The 19191-nt window shown below is 42.8% G+C and overlaps 12 protein-coding genes across 12 annotated transcripts; 7 read left to right on the top strand and 5 right to left on the bottom strand. All coding sequences in view use genetic code 12, as the record gives it.

Moving 5' to 3' along the window:
* Nucleotides 1–70: 70 nt before the first annotated feature.
* Nucleotides 71–1101, top strand: SPAPADRAFT_61429 (mitochondrial 37S ribosomal protein uS5m; the record flags this gene model as incomplete). The annotated part of the gene is made up of 1 exon (XM_007375564.1): nt 71–1101. The coding sequence occupies one exon, from the start codon at nt 85–87 to the stop codon at nt 1060–1062; it is 978 nt and encodes a 325-aa protein (XP_007375626.1).
* A 311-nt stretch (nt 1102–1412) lies between these two features.
* Nucleotides 1413–2870, top strand: DJP1 (Djp1p; the record flags this gene model as incomplete). The annotated part of the gene is made up of 1 exon (XM_007375563.1): nt 1413–2870. The coding sequence occupies one exon, from the start codon at nt 1413–1415 to the stop codon at nt 2868–2870; it is 1458 nt and encodes a 485-aa protein (XP_007375625.1).
* Nucleotides 2871–3186: 316 nt separating this feature from the next.
* On the top strand, nt 3187–5049 carry LKH1 (bifunctional aminopeptidase/epoxide hydrolase; the record flags this gene model as incomplete). The annotated part of the gene is made up of 1 exon (XM_007375562.1): nt 3187–5049. The coding sequence occupies one exon, from the start codon at nt 3187–3189 to the stop codon at nt 5047–5049; it is 1863 nt and encodes a 620-aa protein (XP_007375624.1).
* On the bottom strand, nt 5026–5711 carry SNL1 (Snl1p; the record flags this gene model as incomplete). Its single annotated transcript, XM_007375561.1, has 1 exon — nt 5026–5711. One exon carries the CDS (start codon nt 5697–5699, stop codon nt 5085–5087), a length of 615 nt encoding a protein of 204 aa, XP_007375623.1.
* A 163-nt stretch (nt 5712–5874) lies between these two features.
* On the bottom strand, nt 5875–8175 carry SPAPADRAFT_50910 (uncharacterized protein; the record flags this gene model as incomplete). Its single annotated transcript, XM_007375560.1, has 1 exon — nt 5875–8175. The coding sequence occupies one exon, from the start codon at nt 8173–8175 to the stop codon at nt 5875–5877; it is 2301 nt and encodes a 766-aa protein (XP_007375622.1).
* A 668-nt stretch (nt 8176–8843) lies between these two features.
* On the top strand, nt 8844–9071 carry SPAPADRAFT_61424 (uncharacterized protein; the record flags this gene model as incomplete). The annotated part of the gene is made up of 1 exon (XM_007375559.1): nt 8844–9071. One exon carries the CDS (start codon nt 8844–8846, stop codon nt 9069–9071), a length of 228 nt encoding a protein of 75 aa, XP_007375621.1.
* A 411-nt stretch (nt 9072–9482) lies between these two features.
* On the top strand, nt 9483–12335 carry GCA2 (Gca2p; the record flags this gene model as incomplete). The annotated part of the gene is made up of 1 exon (XM_007375558.1): nt 9483–12335. The coding sequence occupies one exon, from the start codon at nt 9483–9485 to the stop codon at nt 12333–12335; it is 2853 nt and encodes a 950-aa protein (XP_007375620.1).
* Nucleotides 12336–12474: 139 nt separating this feature from the next.
* On the top strand, nt 12475–14019 carry SPAPADRAFT_61422 (uncharacterized protein; the record flags this gene model as incomplete). Its single annotated transcript, XM_007375557.1, has 1 exon — nt 12475–14019. The coding sequence occupies one exon, from the start codon at nt 12518–12520 to the stop codon at nt 13550–13552; it is 1035 nt and encodes a 344-aa protein (XP_007375619.1).
* Nucleotides 14020–14193: 174 nt separating this feature from the next.
* On the top strand, nt 14194–14856 carry COX5 (cytochrome c oxidase subunit Va; the record flags this gene model as incomplete). The annotated part of the gene is made up of 1 exon (XM_007375556.1): nt 14194–14856. One exon carries the CDS (start codon nt 14214–14216, stop codon nt 14664–14666), a length of 453 nt encoding a protein of 150 aa, XP_007375618.1.
* Nucleotides 14857–15011: 155 nt separating this feature from the next.
* Nucleotides 15012–15766, bottom strand: SPAPADRAFT_61419 (uncharacterized protein; the record flags this gene model as incomplete). The annotated part of the gene is made up of 1 exon (XM_007375555.1): nt 15012–15766. One exon carries the CDS (start codon nt 15458–15460, stop codon nt 15047–15049), a length of 414 nt encoding a protein of 137 aa, XP_007375617.1.
* Nucleotides 15767–15991: 225 nt separating this feature from the next.
* Nucleotides 15992–17652, bottom strand: NAR1 (Nar1p; the record flags this gene model as incomplete). Its single annotated transcript, XM_007375554.1, has 1 exon — nt 15992–17652. One exon carries the CDS (start codon nt 17622–17624, stop codon nt 16140–16142), a length of 1485 nt encoding a protein of 494 aa, XP_007375616.1.
* Nucleotides 17653–17731: 79 nt separating this feature from the next.
* On the bottom strand, nt 17732–19170 carry SPAPADRAFT_61416 (uncharacterized protein; the record flags this gene model as incomplete). The annotated part of the gene is made up of 1 exon (XM_007375553.1): nt 17732–19170. The coding sequence occupies one exon, from the start codon at nt 19119–19121 to the stop codon at nt 17841–17843; it is 1281 nt and encodes a 426-aa protein (XP_007375615.1).
* Between the last annotated feature and the right edge of the window lie 21 nt (nt 19171–19191).

The following is a 19191-nucleotide window of genomic DNA, read 5'->3' as shown; positions in this document are numbered from 1 at the left end:
TTTCGTTTTCCAGCACCAAAGAAAAATGAAAAAAAAAAAATTTAACTGGAGGATACAAGGTATAGTACTTGACAACACACAACCATGTTCAAGAATACATTGGGCCCGGTGTCTATAATAAGAAGATGTTTAAGTACTTCATCACCTGTACTTGAACAAACCAGCTCCAAGGCCAACAAACATGCCAAATTGTTATCGAAATACTATACACCAGATTTACTCAAGTCGATTCAAATCACAGAATCGCTTGTTCAACCAGAAGAGCTCATCAGTTTAAAACTTGCTGGTGGCCGTGCCAGATCCAAAGTCGCTCCTTCAAACGAGCGTTCCGACTATTCCATGTCTGATCCAGCCTGGGACGAGCCAATACTATATCCTAACCAAGCCGGTTCCCGCACGCCATACCCACCTATCCCTAATGTCAATTCTCCAGATGACACAGGGTTGATTTTGAAGTTCGACAAGGCTGTAAGCGACGAGCCTAGAAACCAGAGTAAGATCAAGAGAACCAGTGAGATTGCCAAGGAGTTATCGAAGTTGTTGAATATGGACGAGGCATACCTTAGAAGCTTGGCTGTTCGTCCCTTGGTGATGAGACGAGTGTCGCACAAGACCAATAAGGGATCCATTCCGGGTTTCTTTGCCTTGACTGTCGTGGGTGATCGTAATGGGTCACTTGGGTTGGGTATCGGTAAATCCTTGGACGGTATGAGAGTGGCTGTGAGTAAAGCCCATTGGAATGCTATCAAGAACTTGCAACCTCTTAACTTGTACGAAAACAGAACCATTGTTGGTGATTTCGAGTCTAAGTTCCATGGTGTCAAGATGAGAGTCAGATCTGCCCCAGAAGGTTCTGGTCTCAGAGTCAACCATATCATTTATGAAATATGTCAAGCTGCTGGTATCAAGGACTTGGGTGCTAAAGTGTACAAGTCGAGAAACCCCATGTTAATTGCTCAAGGGTTTGTCAAGGCTTTGGGTCAACAACAAAGTATTGAAGAATTGGCTGCTAGTAGAGGAAAGAAGATTGTTGATATGAGAACAGTTTACTATTCTCAATAGAACTGCATGTAAATAGTGTATCTGAACATAACTTGTAACTAAACTATGCCCCTTCGTAGTAAGTGTTGTTGACTATCACTTGGATGGCCAGTCGTGTGGATTGACCATTTTTTTGCATGTTTAAAAAACCTTTGCTTTGCCACAAACTAAAAATTTTAGGAAAACCCTAAATCATACGCAAATCATAAGTTAGCAACTGTTTTACCTTTGTTGTTATCTTGCATACGAGTCAATTCAGAAACGTTACAACTTTTCTTAGCTAATATATCAATCCTAGACTTTTTTTTTCTCTCTCTCCCTTGGATTCCATCGCACATTATCTCCACTAATAGAAAGACAGCATTAGCATTATGGTTGTTGACACCACATACTATGACCTTCTAGGCATTGAAACCACCGCTACATCACTTGAGATCAAGAAGGCATACAGGAAGGCTGCCATCCGTCTTCATCCCGATAAAAACCCCAATGATCCCACTGCTGCTGCACGGTTCCAAGAAGTGGGCCAAGCATACCAAGTACTTAGCGATGACACGTTGCGGGCCAAGTATGACAAGTTTGGAAAGCAAGAAAGTATCCCCACTGAAGGGTTTGAAGACCCTGCTGAATTCTTCTCTATGATTTTCGGCGGGGAGGCCTTCAAGGAGTGGATTGGAGAGTTGAGTTTGTTACTGGAGTTATCCAAGAGTGCCGAGTTGGCTGGATATACCGATGGTGAAGATGACAAGAAGGAGAAATCTGATGGAGACAAGACCGAGCCAGGTGTGAATGAAACTTCGACCGAAGGAGCTACAACTTCCACTAGTGGAACTACCAACCCATCCAAGGACCAATTACTCCTTTCCCATACCACCCATGACGAGTCAAAACTTACAGCTAAGGAAATCGAAGAAAGCAAACGCAAGGCTGAACTAGAAAAGTTTGAAGAAGAATGTCGTCTTAAGAAGTTGGAAACAAGACGTCAGCTTGCGCAAAAACTCGTGGAAAAGCTCCTGCTTTTCACCGAAACCGACATGAAACAAGATGTGATTGATTCATTCCAGACTAAAATCAAATACGAAGCCGAGTCACTCAAGATGGAGAGTTTTGGATTGGAGATTTTGCATACCTTGGGACACATTTACAAGACCAAGTCGAGGATTTTCTTCAAGAACCAAACCTTTTTCGGCTGGGGTGGATTCTGGTATAGTGTGAAGGAAAAGGGTGGAGTTGTCAAGGATACTTTCAAGACTGTCAGCTCGGCATTGGATGCTCAACGAACCATGGAGGAGTACACGCAAATGCAGCAAGACAATGAATACCACGCCAAGAAGGAAGCTGAAGAACAAAAGGAGCAAGATCCAGAAGAAGCCAAGAGTGCCGCTGAACAAGAGGTGAACAAGTTGGAAGAAGAGCTTGAACATGTGAAGCAGGAAAAGGCTGAAGTTGAAAAGTCAAAAGAACCTATTCCTAATAAACACACCCCAGAAGAGTTGGCGGAAATGGAGAAGTACTTGATGGGCAAAGTGTTGGCCGCTGCTTGGTCCGGATCCAAGTTTGAAATTCAAGGTACTGTGCGTGCTGTATGTGACATGGTTTTGGAGGATAAGGAGGTTCCTCTTGAAACTAGGGTGGCTAGAGCCAAGGGATTGAGACTTATTGCTGATGTGTTTATTGCCGTGAATAGAACTGAGGATGAAGCAGAAGAGGCTAGAGTATTTGAAGAGTTAGTGGCCGAAGCCAGCAAGAAGCGAGATCGTAAAAAGCATCATCATAATGATGAAGATGTTGCAAAAAATGATGTTCCTGCAGAAGCTGGTGCCATATGATATTGCTATATAGTATTTTAAAATTTTCAACTATTATATATAACCAATAGAAACGAAACATAACGTATAGAAGGAAAAAAAAAGTAATCATTTGAACAGTATGACTGTGCTTGCCGGCTTTGCGCCATTGTCCTTCACCATAAGGCATTTCAGTCAGAGGCTTATTAAAGCCAAATGTCAAAATGGCATCAAGGGTCACAAAATGGTACTATCACGTGATTGTAATCTCCCATTGTACTCTACGATGGTCTTGCCCATAAAAGGTACTCCATTTTATCAGCAACGTAGCGCTCTTTCTACTACTACACCTTACAGAATGACTTCATTAATAGAGAATATCAAGTCCAGATCACACGAGTTGGATCCATGTACTCAATCCAACTACACCCAATTTCAAGTTAAGCACACCACCTTAACCCTTGGTGTTTCCTTTGAAGACAAGGTGTTGACCGGTACTGTTGTGTTTGAATTAGTCAACAAAAGCAAGACCGATTCAGTTATTCTTGACACTGCCGCATTAGACATTTCTCAAGTTAAGGTCAACTCAGACGTCACTCCATTCAAGCTTGCTCCAGCTGTTCCAATCTATGGTTCTGCATTACACATTCTGATCCCCACTAACGATTCCACCGTTAAGGTTGAAATCGATTTCCGCACCACTGATAAATGTACCGCCATACAATTCATCGCTGGTGACACTGGTCCATATGTGTTCTCCCAATGTCAAGCCATTCACGCGCGTAGTCTTTTCCCATGTTTCGACACTCCAGGAGTGAAGTCTACATACACATTCACGGCCAAGTCTCCTTCCCCATGCACCATGTCTGGAAGACCTCGTGCCAGCTCGGAAGCTGGGGTATACCATTTCGACCAGCCAATCCCTATTCCATCCTACTTGGTGTCATTGACCTCCGGAAACCTCCTCAAGGCACCCATTGGGCCAAGATCCGATGTTTACTGTGAGGAACCAAACCTTAAGGCCTGTCAATGGGAGTTCGAAAAGGATATGGAAAACTACATTCAAATTGCTGAAGCCTTGATTTTCGACTATGAATGGGACAGATTCGATTCCTTGGTTCTCCCTAGTTCTTTCCCTTATGGAGGTATGGAGATCCCCAACATGACCCAATTGACACCAACGTTAATCTGTGGGGACCGTACCCAAACCAAAGTCATGGCCCATGAGTTGTCCCATTCCTGGAGTGGGAACTTGGTCACCAATTGCAGCTGGGAACATTTCTGGTTGAACGAAGGGTGGACCGTGTACTTGGAAAGACGTATCTTGGGTGCTATTGCTGCCAAGGAGAGAAACTCGGCTGAGTACGGGGAACAAGTGAGACATTTCAATATGATTATTGGCTGGAACGGATTAGTGGAGAGTGTCAATGGCATGCCTGCCAAGTTCACCAAGTTGGTATGGGACTTGCAAGGACAAGACCCAGATGATGCGTTCTCCAAGATTCCTTACGAAAAGGGGTTCTTCTTTTTGTTCCATCTTGAAACTAAGTTGGGTGGATTGAAGGAGTTTGATCCGTTTATCAAGCACTACTTTAAGAAGTTCAGATATGGATCATTGAATAGTGCTCAGTTTGTGGAAACGTTGTATGAATTTTACGAGCCATTGGGCAAGAAGCAAGTTTTGGACAGTATTGACTGGGACACTTGGTTATTCAAAGAAGGTGTTCCTGAATATCCAAAGTTTGATACTACTTTAGCCGATCAAGTTTACTCATTAGTTGACAAGTGGGTCGCTTATGTCGAAAAGGGTGGAGAATTCACCTTCTCAGAAGCTGACGTGCAAAGTTTCGAAGGTGAACAAGAAATGTTGTTTTTGGAAACCTTGGTGGAAAAGTTTAAACAAACTCAAGTCACTCCTGAATTGATCCGTAAGATCCCAAGTGTGTACCCAAAGTACTCTGCCAGTGGTAATGGTGAATTCATTAGTCGTTGGAACGAGTTGTTGATCACGTTTGGAAAGTACAGTGCTGGTGAAGAAGTTGTGCAAAAGTTTGCAACTTGGTTAGGGTCTGTCGGAAGAATGAAGTACGTTAGACCAGGTTACAAGTTACTCAGCTCCGGTGTCAGTCTCGAGTTTGCCAGAGAAACATTTGCCAAGTATGAACAAAACTACCATCCAATCTGTCATGCCATGGTCAAGAAGGACTTACAATTAGTTTAAACATATATATTAATATACACACATATCGGGTATAGCTAAAAGTTTGCTTCTTTCTTAAAATTGTCTAATCTCTTGTGGTGGTCTTGGATAAACTTGATGACCTTCTTTCTATTTTCTCTCAAGATTTCGTTACCGCTCACATCAACAGCGTCTAACTTCATCAATTCTTTCAACAACATCTCTTCAAAATAGTTGTATTTAGCTTCAACTTCTTCTGGCTTCAAAGTCTTGTAAGTGTCCAAATAAGTATCGATAGCGGGAACATACTCCGATTCAACAAAGTCCAAGATCCCTTGAATTTCACGGTTGGCCTTTTGTGCTTTACTCAACTTCTTCTTTGGTTTGCCTTTCTTCTTGCTCTTCTTGTCCTTTTTGTCGTCACCGGACCCCAACAAGAGCTTCCCAAACACAAAGAAGGTACTCAATGTGATCAAAGTGATGGACACGGTCACAGACGACACTTTCAACTCTTTGAATTCACTTATTACATCCTCGACAGAAGTGTTGCGAAGATGTTCCAATTGCGGAACAACGTACTGGTGGTAGTTCACTTCTGCCTGTTGCTTGAGCGAGTTGGCGAGGTCAAGTAGTTCACCTTGGCTAGGGATTTGCGAACAGAGCTTGTTCAATTGAGCGTGCACTTGATCCATTTGCTTGCTGTCTGATCAACAGGTGTTGTCATATGGGAAGTGTGAACAACAAAAAAAAGACAAAGAATTTTCAACTGATTTTTTTAGCAGGCGTTGTTGGGACGAGCCGCAGCGGAACAACTCACGTTCACCCCAAAGGAGTTTATACGATAAGGTATCTATTTACTACACAAAACTAAATGAATAATTCTCCGCTGAAATCGCGACTGGGCTTTAGTTCACCTACTGGCTTCGGTTTACTGTGCTTGTTGATGGGCGGTGCAGGTTTCTTAATGCTGATGTCTATCGGTTGTTGTTCCTGCTGTTCCTGTTGTTTTTGCGGTGGGGCGCCAGACGTAGCCAAGCTCTTGGGAAGTCTTCTCTTGGGTCCTTTACTACGTCCCTTTCCTGGATGTGACAACTTGGCTTCGGTCTTTGGACTGTCATTTGCTGGCTCCGTCTTGACTCGACGTATACCTGCTGGGCTGGGTGCTGGTGGAGTAGCTGGTGCGGAATTTACCCGAGATAGCAATCCATTCAACTTGCTCTCGAATGTTTCAGCTTTCGCCGGTTCAGCCGGTTCTGGTTTGGCCAATCTGCTCAACTGATTCTGGATAACTTCAGCATCCTTGTTGGCATAACTGTTCTGGCCCTTGGCTGGCTTGGCTGGCTTGCTGAGACTCTTTAATTGCGCTTGAAGTGCTTCGGCATCTTTTCGCGCATACTCGTTTTTAGCAGTTGGCTTCAATGACACTTTTGGACCATTGGCCACCACTTGATCAAACCGTTTCTGAAACTCAGCAGGAGGTGCATTGTAAACGGCAGCGGGCTTAGGTTTAAGCGGAGGTGGAGGAGCAGTCAGTTTCACAGTTTTGAACTTTACCAAAAATTCCTTCTCTTCTGAGCTCTTCTCTACTGGCTTTCTTTCTGGCGATTGTGATCGTAATTTATTCAACTTGGAATGGAACTCAGATAATTCGGCACTTTCTGGAGTAGAGCTCTTTTCCGGTGAGGCACTTCTCAACTTTGCCGTTTTAAATTCAACGACTTTCTCGGCCGAAGATGCGATTTTCTTGGGCACAGGGGGAGGAACAGGAGTTTTTCTCAATACTGTTTCCCTTCTGGCGATAAATTCAGGCTCTTTTTCCTGTTCTGGTTCCTCCAACACTTTGGTGCTCTTGCTCTTGGGGATATTGCTCAAATAGGCCGGTTTTTCAGGGAGCTCCCTTTGAACGCCGTTAGTTCTGCGAACAGCTGAATCGATCCAATTTCCTTTCTTGGTGCTTATCTTGCGTTCAGGACTTGGGTTGGCAATCTGGGCCAACAGCTTACTGCTTTCGCTCTTGACGGCAGAACTTATCCAGCTGGTTGGCTTCTTGGCAACAGGTGGTGGGCTAGCCTTCAGTTCTGAGCTTTGAGGAGTTGATGTGGTGGTTTTGGAGTGTGCAAGCGATGAGAGCCAGTCAGATTTGTGTTTGGGTGGCAGGGGTGGACTTTCTGATGTAGATAAAGTAATTGTAGTTTTCGAATTATCCAATGTTGAAGTAAGCCAGTTCTTTTTAGTGGGTGATTTAGAAATTTGTGAAAGTGTTGGGGATTTGGTAGGAACTTTAGGAGTGTCTGTTGGGGTCACAGTGGTCTTTGAATTGTCTAATGTCGAACTAAGCCAGTCCTTTTTGGCTGGTGGTTTTGGTGTCTGTGAAATGGTTGGTGACTTTGCAGGGGGCCTAGGAATGTCTGATGCAGATGAAGTTGCTTTTGTTTTTGAATTGTCTAACGTGGAAGTAAGCCAGTCCTTTTTGCCAGGTTTGGGAGCAAGCGACGGTGATTTGGAAGGAACTTTTGGTGGTTGTGTAGCAGAACTAAGGTATGTCGGTTTCACTGTTCGTATTGGTGGAGGAGGTGGCTTTTCATCATCATCATCCTCCTCCTCCTTCTCCTTCCTTCTCTCTTCTTCTTTTTCTGGTGGCTGTGTTGGTATTGATGTGTTTCTCCACTGTCCTCTTGGCGTGGCCTGTAATGGTGGTGGAGACGAAACTTTAGTTCCACCCACGGCTGGTTCAGTTCTCTCAGCTGGGTCAGATGCATATACTCCTTCGGGTGTGGTTCCCTGTTTGATCAATTGTTCCATCTGACCAAATGATCTCATCCCCAGGCCTTTTTCGGCACGAGGCAAGACAGCAGGAGTAATATTGGGTTTGGGTTTGACAACCGGTGGTGTCTTTTCATGCTTTCTCGCCACGGGAGTCAACAAGTTCAAATTGAGTTCTTGAACACCACGGTTGAACTTCAATTCAGGGATATCGATAGGGTATGAACTCTTCAGAGTTGACGCCACACCCTTGACGGGTGATGGTGTGCGCAGGTGTCTCAAGTCATCAATGTTTCGCTGAAGGTCTCGTTGTCGTTGTTGGTCTTGTTTAATTCTATCCTGCAGGAGCTGCGAAAGACTGGATAGGAAATCATCGACCTTTTTCTGGGATGGTGATGTCGACATGGGCGATCTTGACTGCTGTATTGGAGTACACAAGAGATTGGATCGACGAGAAGGATTTAAAAACATTGACCATGTTATATGCAGGAATGCTGATTTTGGTTGTGGAAGGTGATTGTGATTGTGATTTCCTAGAAGGATAGACGAGACGAGAAGGTTTGAAAATTGTTTGCAAAATTATGCAAAATATGAGCAATATTTGACAGAATTTAACTAAAACCTAAGCCAATTACTATGACATGGCTTAACTAGCTCAATTGCGGATCAATTACACCTATACCTCATAAATGTTTACTTCATAAATTCTTACCTGTACAAGAAAAAGCTAACTAAAAGTACTGGAATAACTTCATCAAAGTTAAAAGTTTTGACAGAAGGGGAATTATCAGAATACTGGAATGTTCCCACATCACAAACCCATCTCTCCTGAAAATTCAGATCCCATTCGATGTGACACAGTATGTACAATAATTATCCGCTCCAATGATCTCCGTTTGACCTAATAGGAGTACAGAACCGGATCCTTACTAATCAACCACCATTGTTCAAACCTTAATTGTTCCATCCCCCAAACTAAAGTGGAGGTGGGCCTCCAAGGAGGGCGCATTCCTTCCGGTAGGTTGTTCCTGGGTTCTTCACTGTTACACAAGCATGCAATATCCGGAATAACAATGCATACAATGAATAAACTCCAAGGTGGAACAACTAACAACAACAATAGGACGCAAGATGAATCGGTATGGAAAATTGCGAGAAATGTAGCGAAATTATTTTTGGTGCCTTACTTTATTTTATTTTTTTGGGGGAAATCACTGCGGGATCGAACAAGTGGGGAGACGCCACTGTCGTATACATTCGGCTTTAAACCTTTTCTGGGCTATATCTTATTCTATTTTTAGTTAGGCTTTCATAGTAAGTGGGTTGATGGGTACTTAAACCTGATCTGTCGTGGTTAGCACAAGAAGTGTCACTGGATGAACTATCAGAAATATCCGAATTACAATAATACATCAAAGGCGCATCCCCGCAAAAAATATTACCCTCGGGGCATAAGGGAAATTGTTTTTGTGAAAATATTTGCAGGTAAAAAAATATTTGGTTTTCACAGCCAAATATTCCGAAGCTATTGTTCCGAAAAATAATGCCAATAAACCCAATTTCAAGCTGTTTGAATGACACACATTCCCGTGGAGAAAGCGGGCGAACTCCCAGTAAGTCCGCCAGTCCTACCCCCAGTTTCCGTAAACTATAAATACACATGTAAATTCCCTTAACTTGTCAGTTCAGTTTAGTTTCTCCATCAACTAACCATGATTCTTTCAAGTGTGGTCAAAACTGCCATTGCATTAGCAATGCTTGGCTATAGTGCTGCTTCGCCTACTCCATCTCTGAGTAGTGTTGCTGATTCCCACCCTACTGTTCCTAACGAATTGACCCTTGGTGTCAAGCAAGTGCCAAATATTCTCAATGAAACTGCCGTTGATGCTAACCAAGTTGCTAAAGGTTACTCGCTTACTAACGTCACTGCTACTCCTCGTGGTCTTACTGGGTTATTGAACTTGAAAGGTGCTACCAATATTTACGGTTATGATTTTGACAAACTTAACTTGACTGTCACTTACCAACTGGACAACAGATTGAACGTCCGTATCGCTCCAGTTAACTTGACCGACGTGTACATCTTGCCAGAACTGTTGGTTGCATTGCCTAAAGTTGAAGGTGATGTCAATACATTTGAATTTGAAAACTCCGATTTGATTTTCAGTTACGACAGTGAAAATTTCGGATTTGAAGTCAAGAGAGCTTCTACTGCCGAAGTCTTATTCTCCACCAAAGGTAACCCATTGGTGTTCTCTAACCAATTTGTTCAATTCAATACCACTTTACCAAAGGGCCATCAAATCACTGGGTTGGGTGAATCTATCCACGGCTCCTTGAATGAACCAGGTACCGTCAAGACCTTATTTGCTAATGATGTCGGTGATCCAATCGATGGTAACATCTATGGTGTCCACCCAGTCTACTATGATCAAAGATATGATACTGGAACTACTCACGGTGTTTATTGGAGAACCTCTGCTATTCAAGAAGTGGTTGTTGAGGACCAATCGCTTACTTGGAGAGCCTTGTCTGGTGTTATTGACTTATACTTCTTTAGCGGTCCTGATCCAAAGGATGTCATTCAACAATATGTTAAGGAAATCGGTTTACCTGCTATGCAACCATACTGGGCCTTGGGTTACCATCAATGTCGTTGGGGTTACGACACCATCGATGATGTCAAGAATGTTGTGGAAAACTTCAAGAAGTTCAACATCCCATTAGAAACCATCTGGACTGATATCGATTACATGGACACTTACAAGGATTTCACTAATGATCCATACAGATACCCTACTGACAAGTACCAACAATTATTGGAAGAACTTCACTCCAACAACCAACATTATGTTCCTATTTTCGATGCTGCCATTTATGTTCCTAACCCAAACAATGCCACTGACAACGCCTACACTCCATTCCATGCCGGTAACGAATCCGACATTTTCTTGAAGAACCCTGATGGAAGTTTGTACATTGGTGCCGTGTGGCCTGGTTACACTGCCTTCCCAGATTTCTTGAATAACAAGACCCAAGAATACTGGAATGAGCAATTCAAGACTTGGCACGACAGAATTCCATTCGATGGTATCTGGACTGATATGAACGAAGTCAGTTCCTTCTGTGTTGGTTCCTGTGGTAGTGGAAGATACTTTGACAACCCAGTCCACCCACCATTTGCTGTTGGTGCTCCAGCAACTTCATACCCATTGAACTTTAATGTTACTAATGCTACTGAATGGGCCTCCATTTCCTCCGCTATTGCTGCCACTGCATCTACCCCAGTTCCAGAAGCCACTTCTTCTTCATCTTCATCCATTGATTCCAAGAACACTCTTGCTCCAGGTAAGGGTAACATCAACTATCCACCATATGCTATCAACAATGCTCAAGGTGATCACGATTTAGCCACCCATGCTGTTTCTCCAAATGCTACCCACGTTGACGGTACTGTTGAATATGATATTCACAACTTGTATGGTTTCACCCAAGAAAAGGCCATTTACAATGCCTTGCTTAACATTGCTCCAGACAAGAGACCATTTATTATCGGTAGATCCACCTTTGCCGGTGCCGGACACTATGTTGGTCACTGGGGTGGTGACAACAGTGCTGATTATGACATGATGTACTTTTCCATTCCACAAGCCTTTTCCATGGGTCTTTCTGGTGTTCCATTCTTTGGTGTTGACGTTTGTGGGTTCAATGGTAACACTGATATGGAATTGTGTTCTAGATGGATGCAATTGGGTTCCTTCTTCCCATTCTATAGAAACCACAATGTCCTTGGAGCCATTTCCCAAGAACCTTATGTCTGGGAACTGGTTACTGAAGCTGCCAAGACCAGTATGAACATCAGATACTTGTTGTTGCCATACTACTACACCTTGTTGCACGAATCCCATACTAGTGGTTTACCTATCTTGAGATCATTCAACTGGGAATTCCCATACGACAAGAAGTTGAGTGGTATTGACAATCAATTCTTTGTTGGTGATGCTTTGGTGGTTACTCCAGTCTTACAACCAGGTGTTGACAAGGTCAAGGGTGTCTTCCCAGGTACTGACGAAGTCTACTACGACTTCTACACCACTGAAAAGCAAAACTTCAAGAATGACAAGAATGAAACTCTCGACGCTCCATTAGGTCACATTCCATTACATATCAGAGGTGGACACATTCTTCCAACTCAAGAACCAGGATACACTACTACTGAATCCAGAAAAAATCCATTCGGATTGTTGGTTGCCTTGGACAAGGATGGTAAGGCTGCTGGTAAGTTGTACCTTGACGATGGTGAAAGTTTGAATGTTACCGAAAGCTTGTATGTTGATTTCGTCGCTGGTGACAATGAATTGTCTGTCAGTGCCTTTGGTGACTACAAGGTCGAACAACCATTGGCTAATGTTACCATCTTGGGTGTTGACAAGAAGCCAGAAGGTGTCAAGTTTGGTGATTCCAAGGTTAATTACAAGTACGAAAAGGGTACTGTTTACATTACCGGTTTGGAAAAGTACACCAAGGAAGGTGCATTTGCTGAAGAATTTACTGTCTCTTGGTAAGTTAGTTTAGATATTTTCGTTTACACGTAGTTTAGAATTTCGATCGTTATATTTCAATAAAAGTTTACTATAAAATTTTTGTTGGTATCTGTATTATATTTTTCACAGCCAATGCACTGAAGCAAAAACAAAAAAAAATAAGTGCAACCATTTTTCAAGATGAGCATCCAACAACAATAGCCATGTCGTTCTCATTTGGGTTCACCAACGACGATCTCAGCGGAGATGAACTAGATCAATCAAGCACACCTTCACAACCGCCACAAGCTCGTGCTCTTGATACACTCGTCACCCCAAAGGAAAACCTACCACAACGACACACCCTCGCCCAGTTATGTTCCACATTACTCAACGTCCGTATCACATTCGACAATTACACCACACCAGGTGGTAACCTCATTTATCGTCGTGAGTTATTCGACGTGAAACACCAAATTATGAGTGAAGACGAAGGGAGCACTCAACTTGGAGAGATGTTGCTCGATGAACAAAGTGATTTGCAGAGGAATGTGTATGAAGGCGGGTTCAAGAGTTGGGAATGCGCTTATGATGCCGTGGACAAACTAGCACTGGGTCAGGTTGAGATGAGCAGTGTGTTGGAGTATGGATGTGGAACCGCTTTACCTTCATGTTTCATTCTTTTGCGCAAGTTCACCAGCGGTGATAAGAATAGTTTGAGAATTACATTGAGTGATTTCAATTACGATGTGCTTAGATTGGTTACACTTCCTAATTTGATTATTAACTGGGCCTCTACGTTGCCAGTGGAAAAATTGCATGCATTGACTACTAGTGAAGAGAATCCTGTATTCAACAATGACGAGGTTTTACTCACACAACAATTAATACAGGAGTTCACCTCTGCATTGAACGAGTTCAATATTGAGCTTGACTTTATATCGGGTGCTTGGGGAAATCAATTCAATGAGTTGGTTACATCTCAGACTAGTGTTGATTTCATGATTAGTTCGGAAACGATATACTCTCCAGATATCTTACCGGTAGTTGCCGAGTCGATAGTGGAGATACTCAGCCGGACTAATGGTACTGCCAAGTGCATGGTTGCGGCCAAGAATATTTATTTTGGAGTTGGCGGGTCTGTTATTGAATTTGTCAATTATTTCGACAAGGTGAGCGAGAGTAAGTTTATCATGGAGGTGGAAGAAATTAATGATTCACAATTGAAGAGATCTTTAGTTATGATTGAGAAGAAGTAGTAGCAATAGCTCTACTAAGGAAGTTTATAGATTATATTATAATTCATTACGAAGTAGCAGTAGAACGATGTTGTACCCATGGCAAAATCAGGCGATTTCTGCTCACGTGACCGTCGATGAAGCCCAACTTGATTTGATACCATCGCTGCAACGGCAAAGATAAAGCACGTAATGTGTGTGTATGATGAGTTAGTTGATGTAGTATATCTGCAATGTAGTCATGGTTATATAGCTTCAATAAGTACTAGAAAGTGGATGTGGCCAGTGATTGCAGGAATACGCGACAATTCCACTTTGATATTCAAAGGCCGGCGACACTGTAGATACATATCTCTTGCGAGAACCACCTTGAACAGACAATTCAGTTAGGCAAAACTAGCGATCTGAGTCAAGTGACGTATATAAAAACATCTCCAGATACCTACTCATCCTAGCAATACTAATTGCTTACGTTCAGGTGTATCATCACTTGTCAATTATACACTAGTCAAACATGAGAAGTCGTGCGTCCACCAAAGCTGAAATATCCAATCAAAATTTTCACTAATAAGAAACAAACACAGACAGACAGACAGAGAAAAAAAAAGGAAGCTCCCTCTTAAAGACATATCTCTACCAGTCTTTTTCCCTTTTTATATTTCATACCAGTGTTCAAATACAAATGCTTTCTAGATCATTACAAAGAACTGCCGTTAGATTCAACAGTACTGTTTCCAAGTCTGCTCCTCGTGCATTATCTAATGCTTATGTTAGCAAGTTGGAAGAAAGATGGACCCACTTGGCTCAACAAGACCAACAAGCATTGATACAAGAATTAAAGGCAAGAATGGAATTACCATGGGGTGAATTGACCAGTGCTGAAAAGAAGGCTGCTTACTACATCTCTTTTGGTTCCTGGGGTCCAAGAAAACCAATGTATAATCCTGGTGATAAATCCAAGATTTTCTGGACTGTTACTGGTACTGTGGTTGCTTCCATCATTGCCTTTATTGGAATACGTTCCTTGGCTGCTCCTCCTCCACACACTAACACTAGAGAATGGCAAGAAGCTTCTGATGAATACTTGAAGTCCAAGAATGCCAACCCATTCTCTGGTTACTCCCAAATTCAATAGGTGTACTACTATATTACTACCACTATATCACTACTGCTATACTACACTTGACACACATTCCATCGCATGAACTCAGTTACGTACAGTTTCATCAGACTTCCATTCTCTCTTTTTTTTTATATATATTTTAGGGAATGCAAGTTCCTTTAGGCAATCACTTTGCAATTTTATATAATAAAACATATGAACTAATATTTTGCGTAGCTGCCTTGTAGAATGTACATGGTAGAATGTACACGGTAGAATGTGAACGGTAGAATATGTACGGTAGAATGTGCATACTAGAATGTGCATACTAGAATCACATTAGGAGTATGTTACATGCTACATGTGTAAGTACAAGTGTACGAAAGGTTATGCAATTACTATAAAAATTAGAATTAACGGTATGGGGCATCAGCATCAATACAGTATTGTATTTCTTGTTCCCACTTGTCACCATTGTCCAACAACTTTTCCTTATTATACAACAACTCTTCTCTGGTGGCAGTAGAGTATTCCACATTGGGGGTTTCCACAATGGCATCGACAGGGCAGGACTCTTGACAGTAACCACAATAAATACACTTGGTCATATCAATATCATACTTGTAAGTTCTTCTACTACCATCGGCTCTTTCTTCGGCTTCAATAGTAATTGCTTGCGCAGGACAAATGGCTTCACATAATTTACAAGCAATACAACGTTCTTCACCACTAGGGTATCTTCTTAATGCATGCTCACCTCTGAATCTTGGTGAAATAGGACCCTTTTCAAAAGGGTAATAAATAGTGTAAGGGGCACGGAAGTACATTTCCAAACAGACATACATCCCTCTAGCAATTTCACTTAAAAAGAAAAACTTGGTGGCTTTAGATAAAGCACCTTCGCTTGATTCTTCCCATGTCTTGGGACGGGGCTGTCTGAAGCCTTTAGGCCAGACTGCTTGTGTGGAGCCACCGGTGGTGAGGTATTCAGTACGTTCTGGTGCTAATGCTGGAGCAAGGATTCTGGTACTAGTAGAAAGGAATCTGGCATGTCCGATTGGACGTGTTATAATCAGTCTCAACATTATATTTGATGCAAAAGATATCTCCCTGGTTGCTTACTGTTTGATGATGGAGATACTATTTATTTATTTTTGTCTGTCTGTAGTTAAAATTTGCATTGCCAGTGTAAGCAGAAAAAATTCAACCTGTCATTGGTGGAATTCCGGGGTACTGCATATAGCCCGCAGTAACTGCAAAATTTCCAGTTGTTGGTATACCCTCTCTTGGAGTTTGTTACTCTACTGGTATACTCTCTATTGCTCTGCTGGTATGTTTCTACTACTGTGTGTTGGTCTGCTAGTATATCTCTATTACTGTGTGTTGGTCTGCTAGTATATATCTATTACTGTGTGTCGCTCTGCTAATATATCGCTATTACTGTGTGTTGCTCTATTAATACCTACTGCTCAACTGGCATATCTCTATTACTGGGTACCGCTCGATCTACCACTTGGCACCAAACATAGCAACATTAGCATCAGTTACCTTCTCAACTTCACTGAACTTGGTCTCAAACACTCGTTTGTACGTCATCAGTGACTGTTCCACAAAACTATTGCTCCATTCAATCAACCGATCTACTTGCTCAGCAACATCCCATTTGCCAATACTACCATACTTTTCCAACCCAAGTGCAATCCAATCCTTTTCAACAATACCCTCGGCTGGAGAGATCTGTCCACCTCCATTGATACACCCACTGGGACAAGCCATGATCTCCACATAGTCGCATTTCGAGGGGTCTGCTTCTTCTGAAGTCTTCTTTGCTTTAGCAGTAGATCCACCTCTCCCACGACGTCTGGCTAAAAGTGCATTAGGTTTAGCCACGGTATTCCCCGGCTTTAACTTTCTCACTAGATTCTGGATGTTTTTAAATCCGTTGACAATACCAGACGAAGCAATCTGGGTGTCTTGATACATCAACCTCATTTCGTAAATATCGGCATTTCTCCCCTTGACAACTTTGAATTCGAACTGGTCCGCAATGTAGTTTTCCTTACTTATTAAATACTGTTGATAAAGCCTGAGATAAGTGTATCCATATCCCCCACTGGCTGATCCAGAGTCATTGGACCAGGCATACTCCACAAATGGCCATTTATTGGGTGCGCTTTCCTTATACACTTGACTTGTATTACCAAAAGTGTAGTCTTTCGCTATCAAGTCATACCCCATTTCTTCAATCAACGCAACAACCTCCCTCGGAGTAAGCACACAATCAACATCGCTCGTTCCTCCATCGACTTCGGGCCGGGCACTCTCCAACTTCTTATCGAAACAAGGCATGATTGTCAAATGATACACTTGGTTCCGGGGAACATTTAGCTCTTCACTGGTCAAGTTTTTTAATATACATCCAGTAACCTGCTGGGGTGATTTAACATTCGATAACCGGGGTATTATATAAGGATGGGTCTTTTCAGCGTATAGCACCCACCCGGGGCAGATTGACGACAAGGTAGGTCCTTCTGTTTTGTCCATCTTTCTTTGAATCATGGAGTTGGACTCGTTGACAAGCGATAGTTTCCTCCCGAGTGATGTGCCGACAATATATCTAAACCCCATCTTTTTAAGTAAGTGAATCAATAGCTGGTCTAATTGTTCAACGTCAACATTGTATGCTAATGCAAGCGATGCCCTTGCCTGGTGAGAAACGCTCGCCACAAACACTTTATCAGTCTCTAGCGCTTTGAGGAGCTCCTTATGAGAGTGCTGGGCCACGAGGACTTCTTCTGCAGAGGTAATACATCCAGAACAAGCAAGGCAATCGGCAAGTGAGATTTGTGCTGGGGCGAGCACCAGTTTTGGTTTAGCGTCGATTTCAATTTCGAGCTCATTAGACTTGGATGGTGTTTCTATGGGTTTGATACAAGCTACACCCGGTGATATGAAGTCGTTTAGGTCGTCTGCTGATAGTAGGGCGCTCATATTGTTGACGTAGATAGTTGTAGTGTGATGAGTTTGCTGATTAATTAATTAATTTTTTCTGGTTTGTTTTTGCCGCTATCGCGCTGCAAAATTTGCCAATTACTAATAGCTTACCATGCATACATTGCGTACAATACATACAACATTATATATAGACAACCTCCTGTATAAGGTATAATATCTCATATTTTACAGCTATAAAACTAAAGTACATGTCTACTCAGTCTCTTCAGCAGACATATCCCCCAATTCGAAATCTTCTATATCCACCGCCTCGTACTTTGCTGGAGCAATTTCTCCATCTTCATCATATCCAACCAATCTCAAGTATCCCCAAAGCAACCCTTGGAACCACAAGAAGATCATAAACGCCGCTGAACTAACCACTAAAACATATGCGGAATGATCACTCCCTAAGTCATGCACCAACTGCAACTGTTCTTCGTTTGCACCCATAAACATAATCCCCGCTAAACACAAGCAAAAGCAGGGAAAGTATTGGAATTGTAAAATCTTCCCACTAGGAGAACACGCCTTGTCCTTTAACAACAACAGAATCTCCATGATCCGCGTGACACCGGCCCCCATTAACGCAATACCAAAAACGGCATGCACTTTTGTCAGGATCATCAAGTGTTGCGAATGTGCCGACATTGAGTATCCAGTAAATATAAGAAGCAAGGCAGGAACAAACGACCGGTTGTTATTACGCGACAAGAACATTCCCAAAAGACCACCGGCCCACCAGATGATTCCCATGGACGTGTGTTGATAGTCACCCATTGACCAGCCCTCCCTACCCCATCGATGCTCGGTAAATGTGTTGACAATCCCCCATACCATCATTACCGTCGAGTCCAAGAATTCTTGGGATTTCATTTTGCCTGCACCTTGTGAAAGAAGTTGGTGTTTACGGATCCAAGGCACAACTAGCACGAGTGAAAGCACGAATGAGTACGCGATAAATGCCGATCCCATTATACCATGGGCTATACACTGCCCAGTGTGTCTTCCGTAACAGAATCCGAAAAGTGCTACTGGGGCCATACACACTCTGACCCAACCAGTTAGCACCACCACCACGGAAAGCGACTTATAAAGCTTGGACATTTTGCTGTACTCGTTAGGGGACGCGTACTTGGGGTAGAACTTGTTAATCACCAAGTTTGTCCCGTTGATGAATGTCCCAACGAATACGGTCACTCCAAGGAGCGCACTCAAGAACCAACTTGTTCCCTTGGACGTTCTGTTCTCGTGGTTGTCGATGTTGTCGGGGAAGTCCAAGAACAAAGTCTCAAACACGGAGTAGCCCGCTGCGATAAAGTGGAGAACCAAAGACCACGATAATCTGTTGGCAATGGCAAACACGGCCGATACGGATGGGATGATAAGCAAGATAAACAAGGTGAGGATCCAGTGGAATGTTTTCGAGCCCGGGTTGATAGGGTGGAACTCGACCTTGGGCTCGTCCATGTCCATTTCCATGGCGTACGCCATGGCTGCAAGTGTGAATAGTGCGAACATGCTAGTTCTTCCTGTTGCCTTGGTGATTTGCGTAATCGGAAAT

Source organism: Spathaspora passalidarum (assembly GCF_000223485.1).
Source record: "Spathaspora passalidarum NRRL Y-27907 unplaced genomic scaffold SPAPAscaffold_4, whole genome shotgun sequence".
NCBI lineage: Eukaryota > Fungi > Ascomycota > Pichiomycetes > Serinales > Debaryomycetaceae > Spathaspora > Spathaspora passalidarum.
Note: the sequence above shows the minus strand (reverse complement) of the source record. Positions and strands in the feature narration are given on the sequence as shown.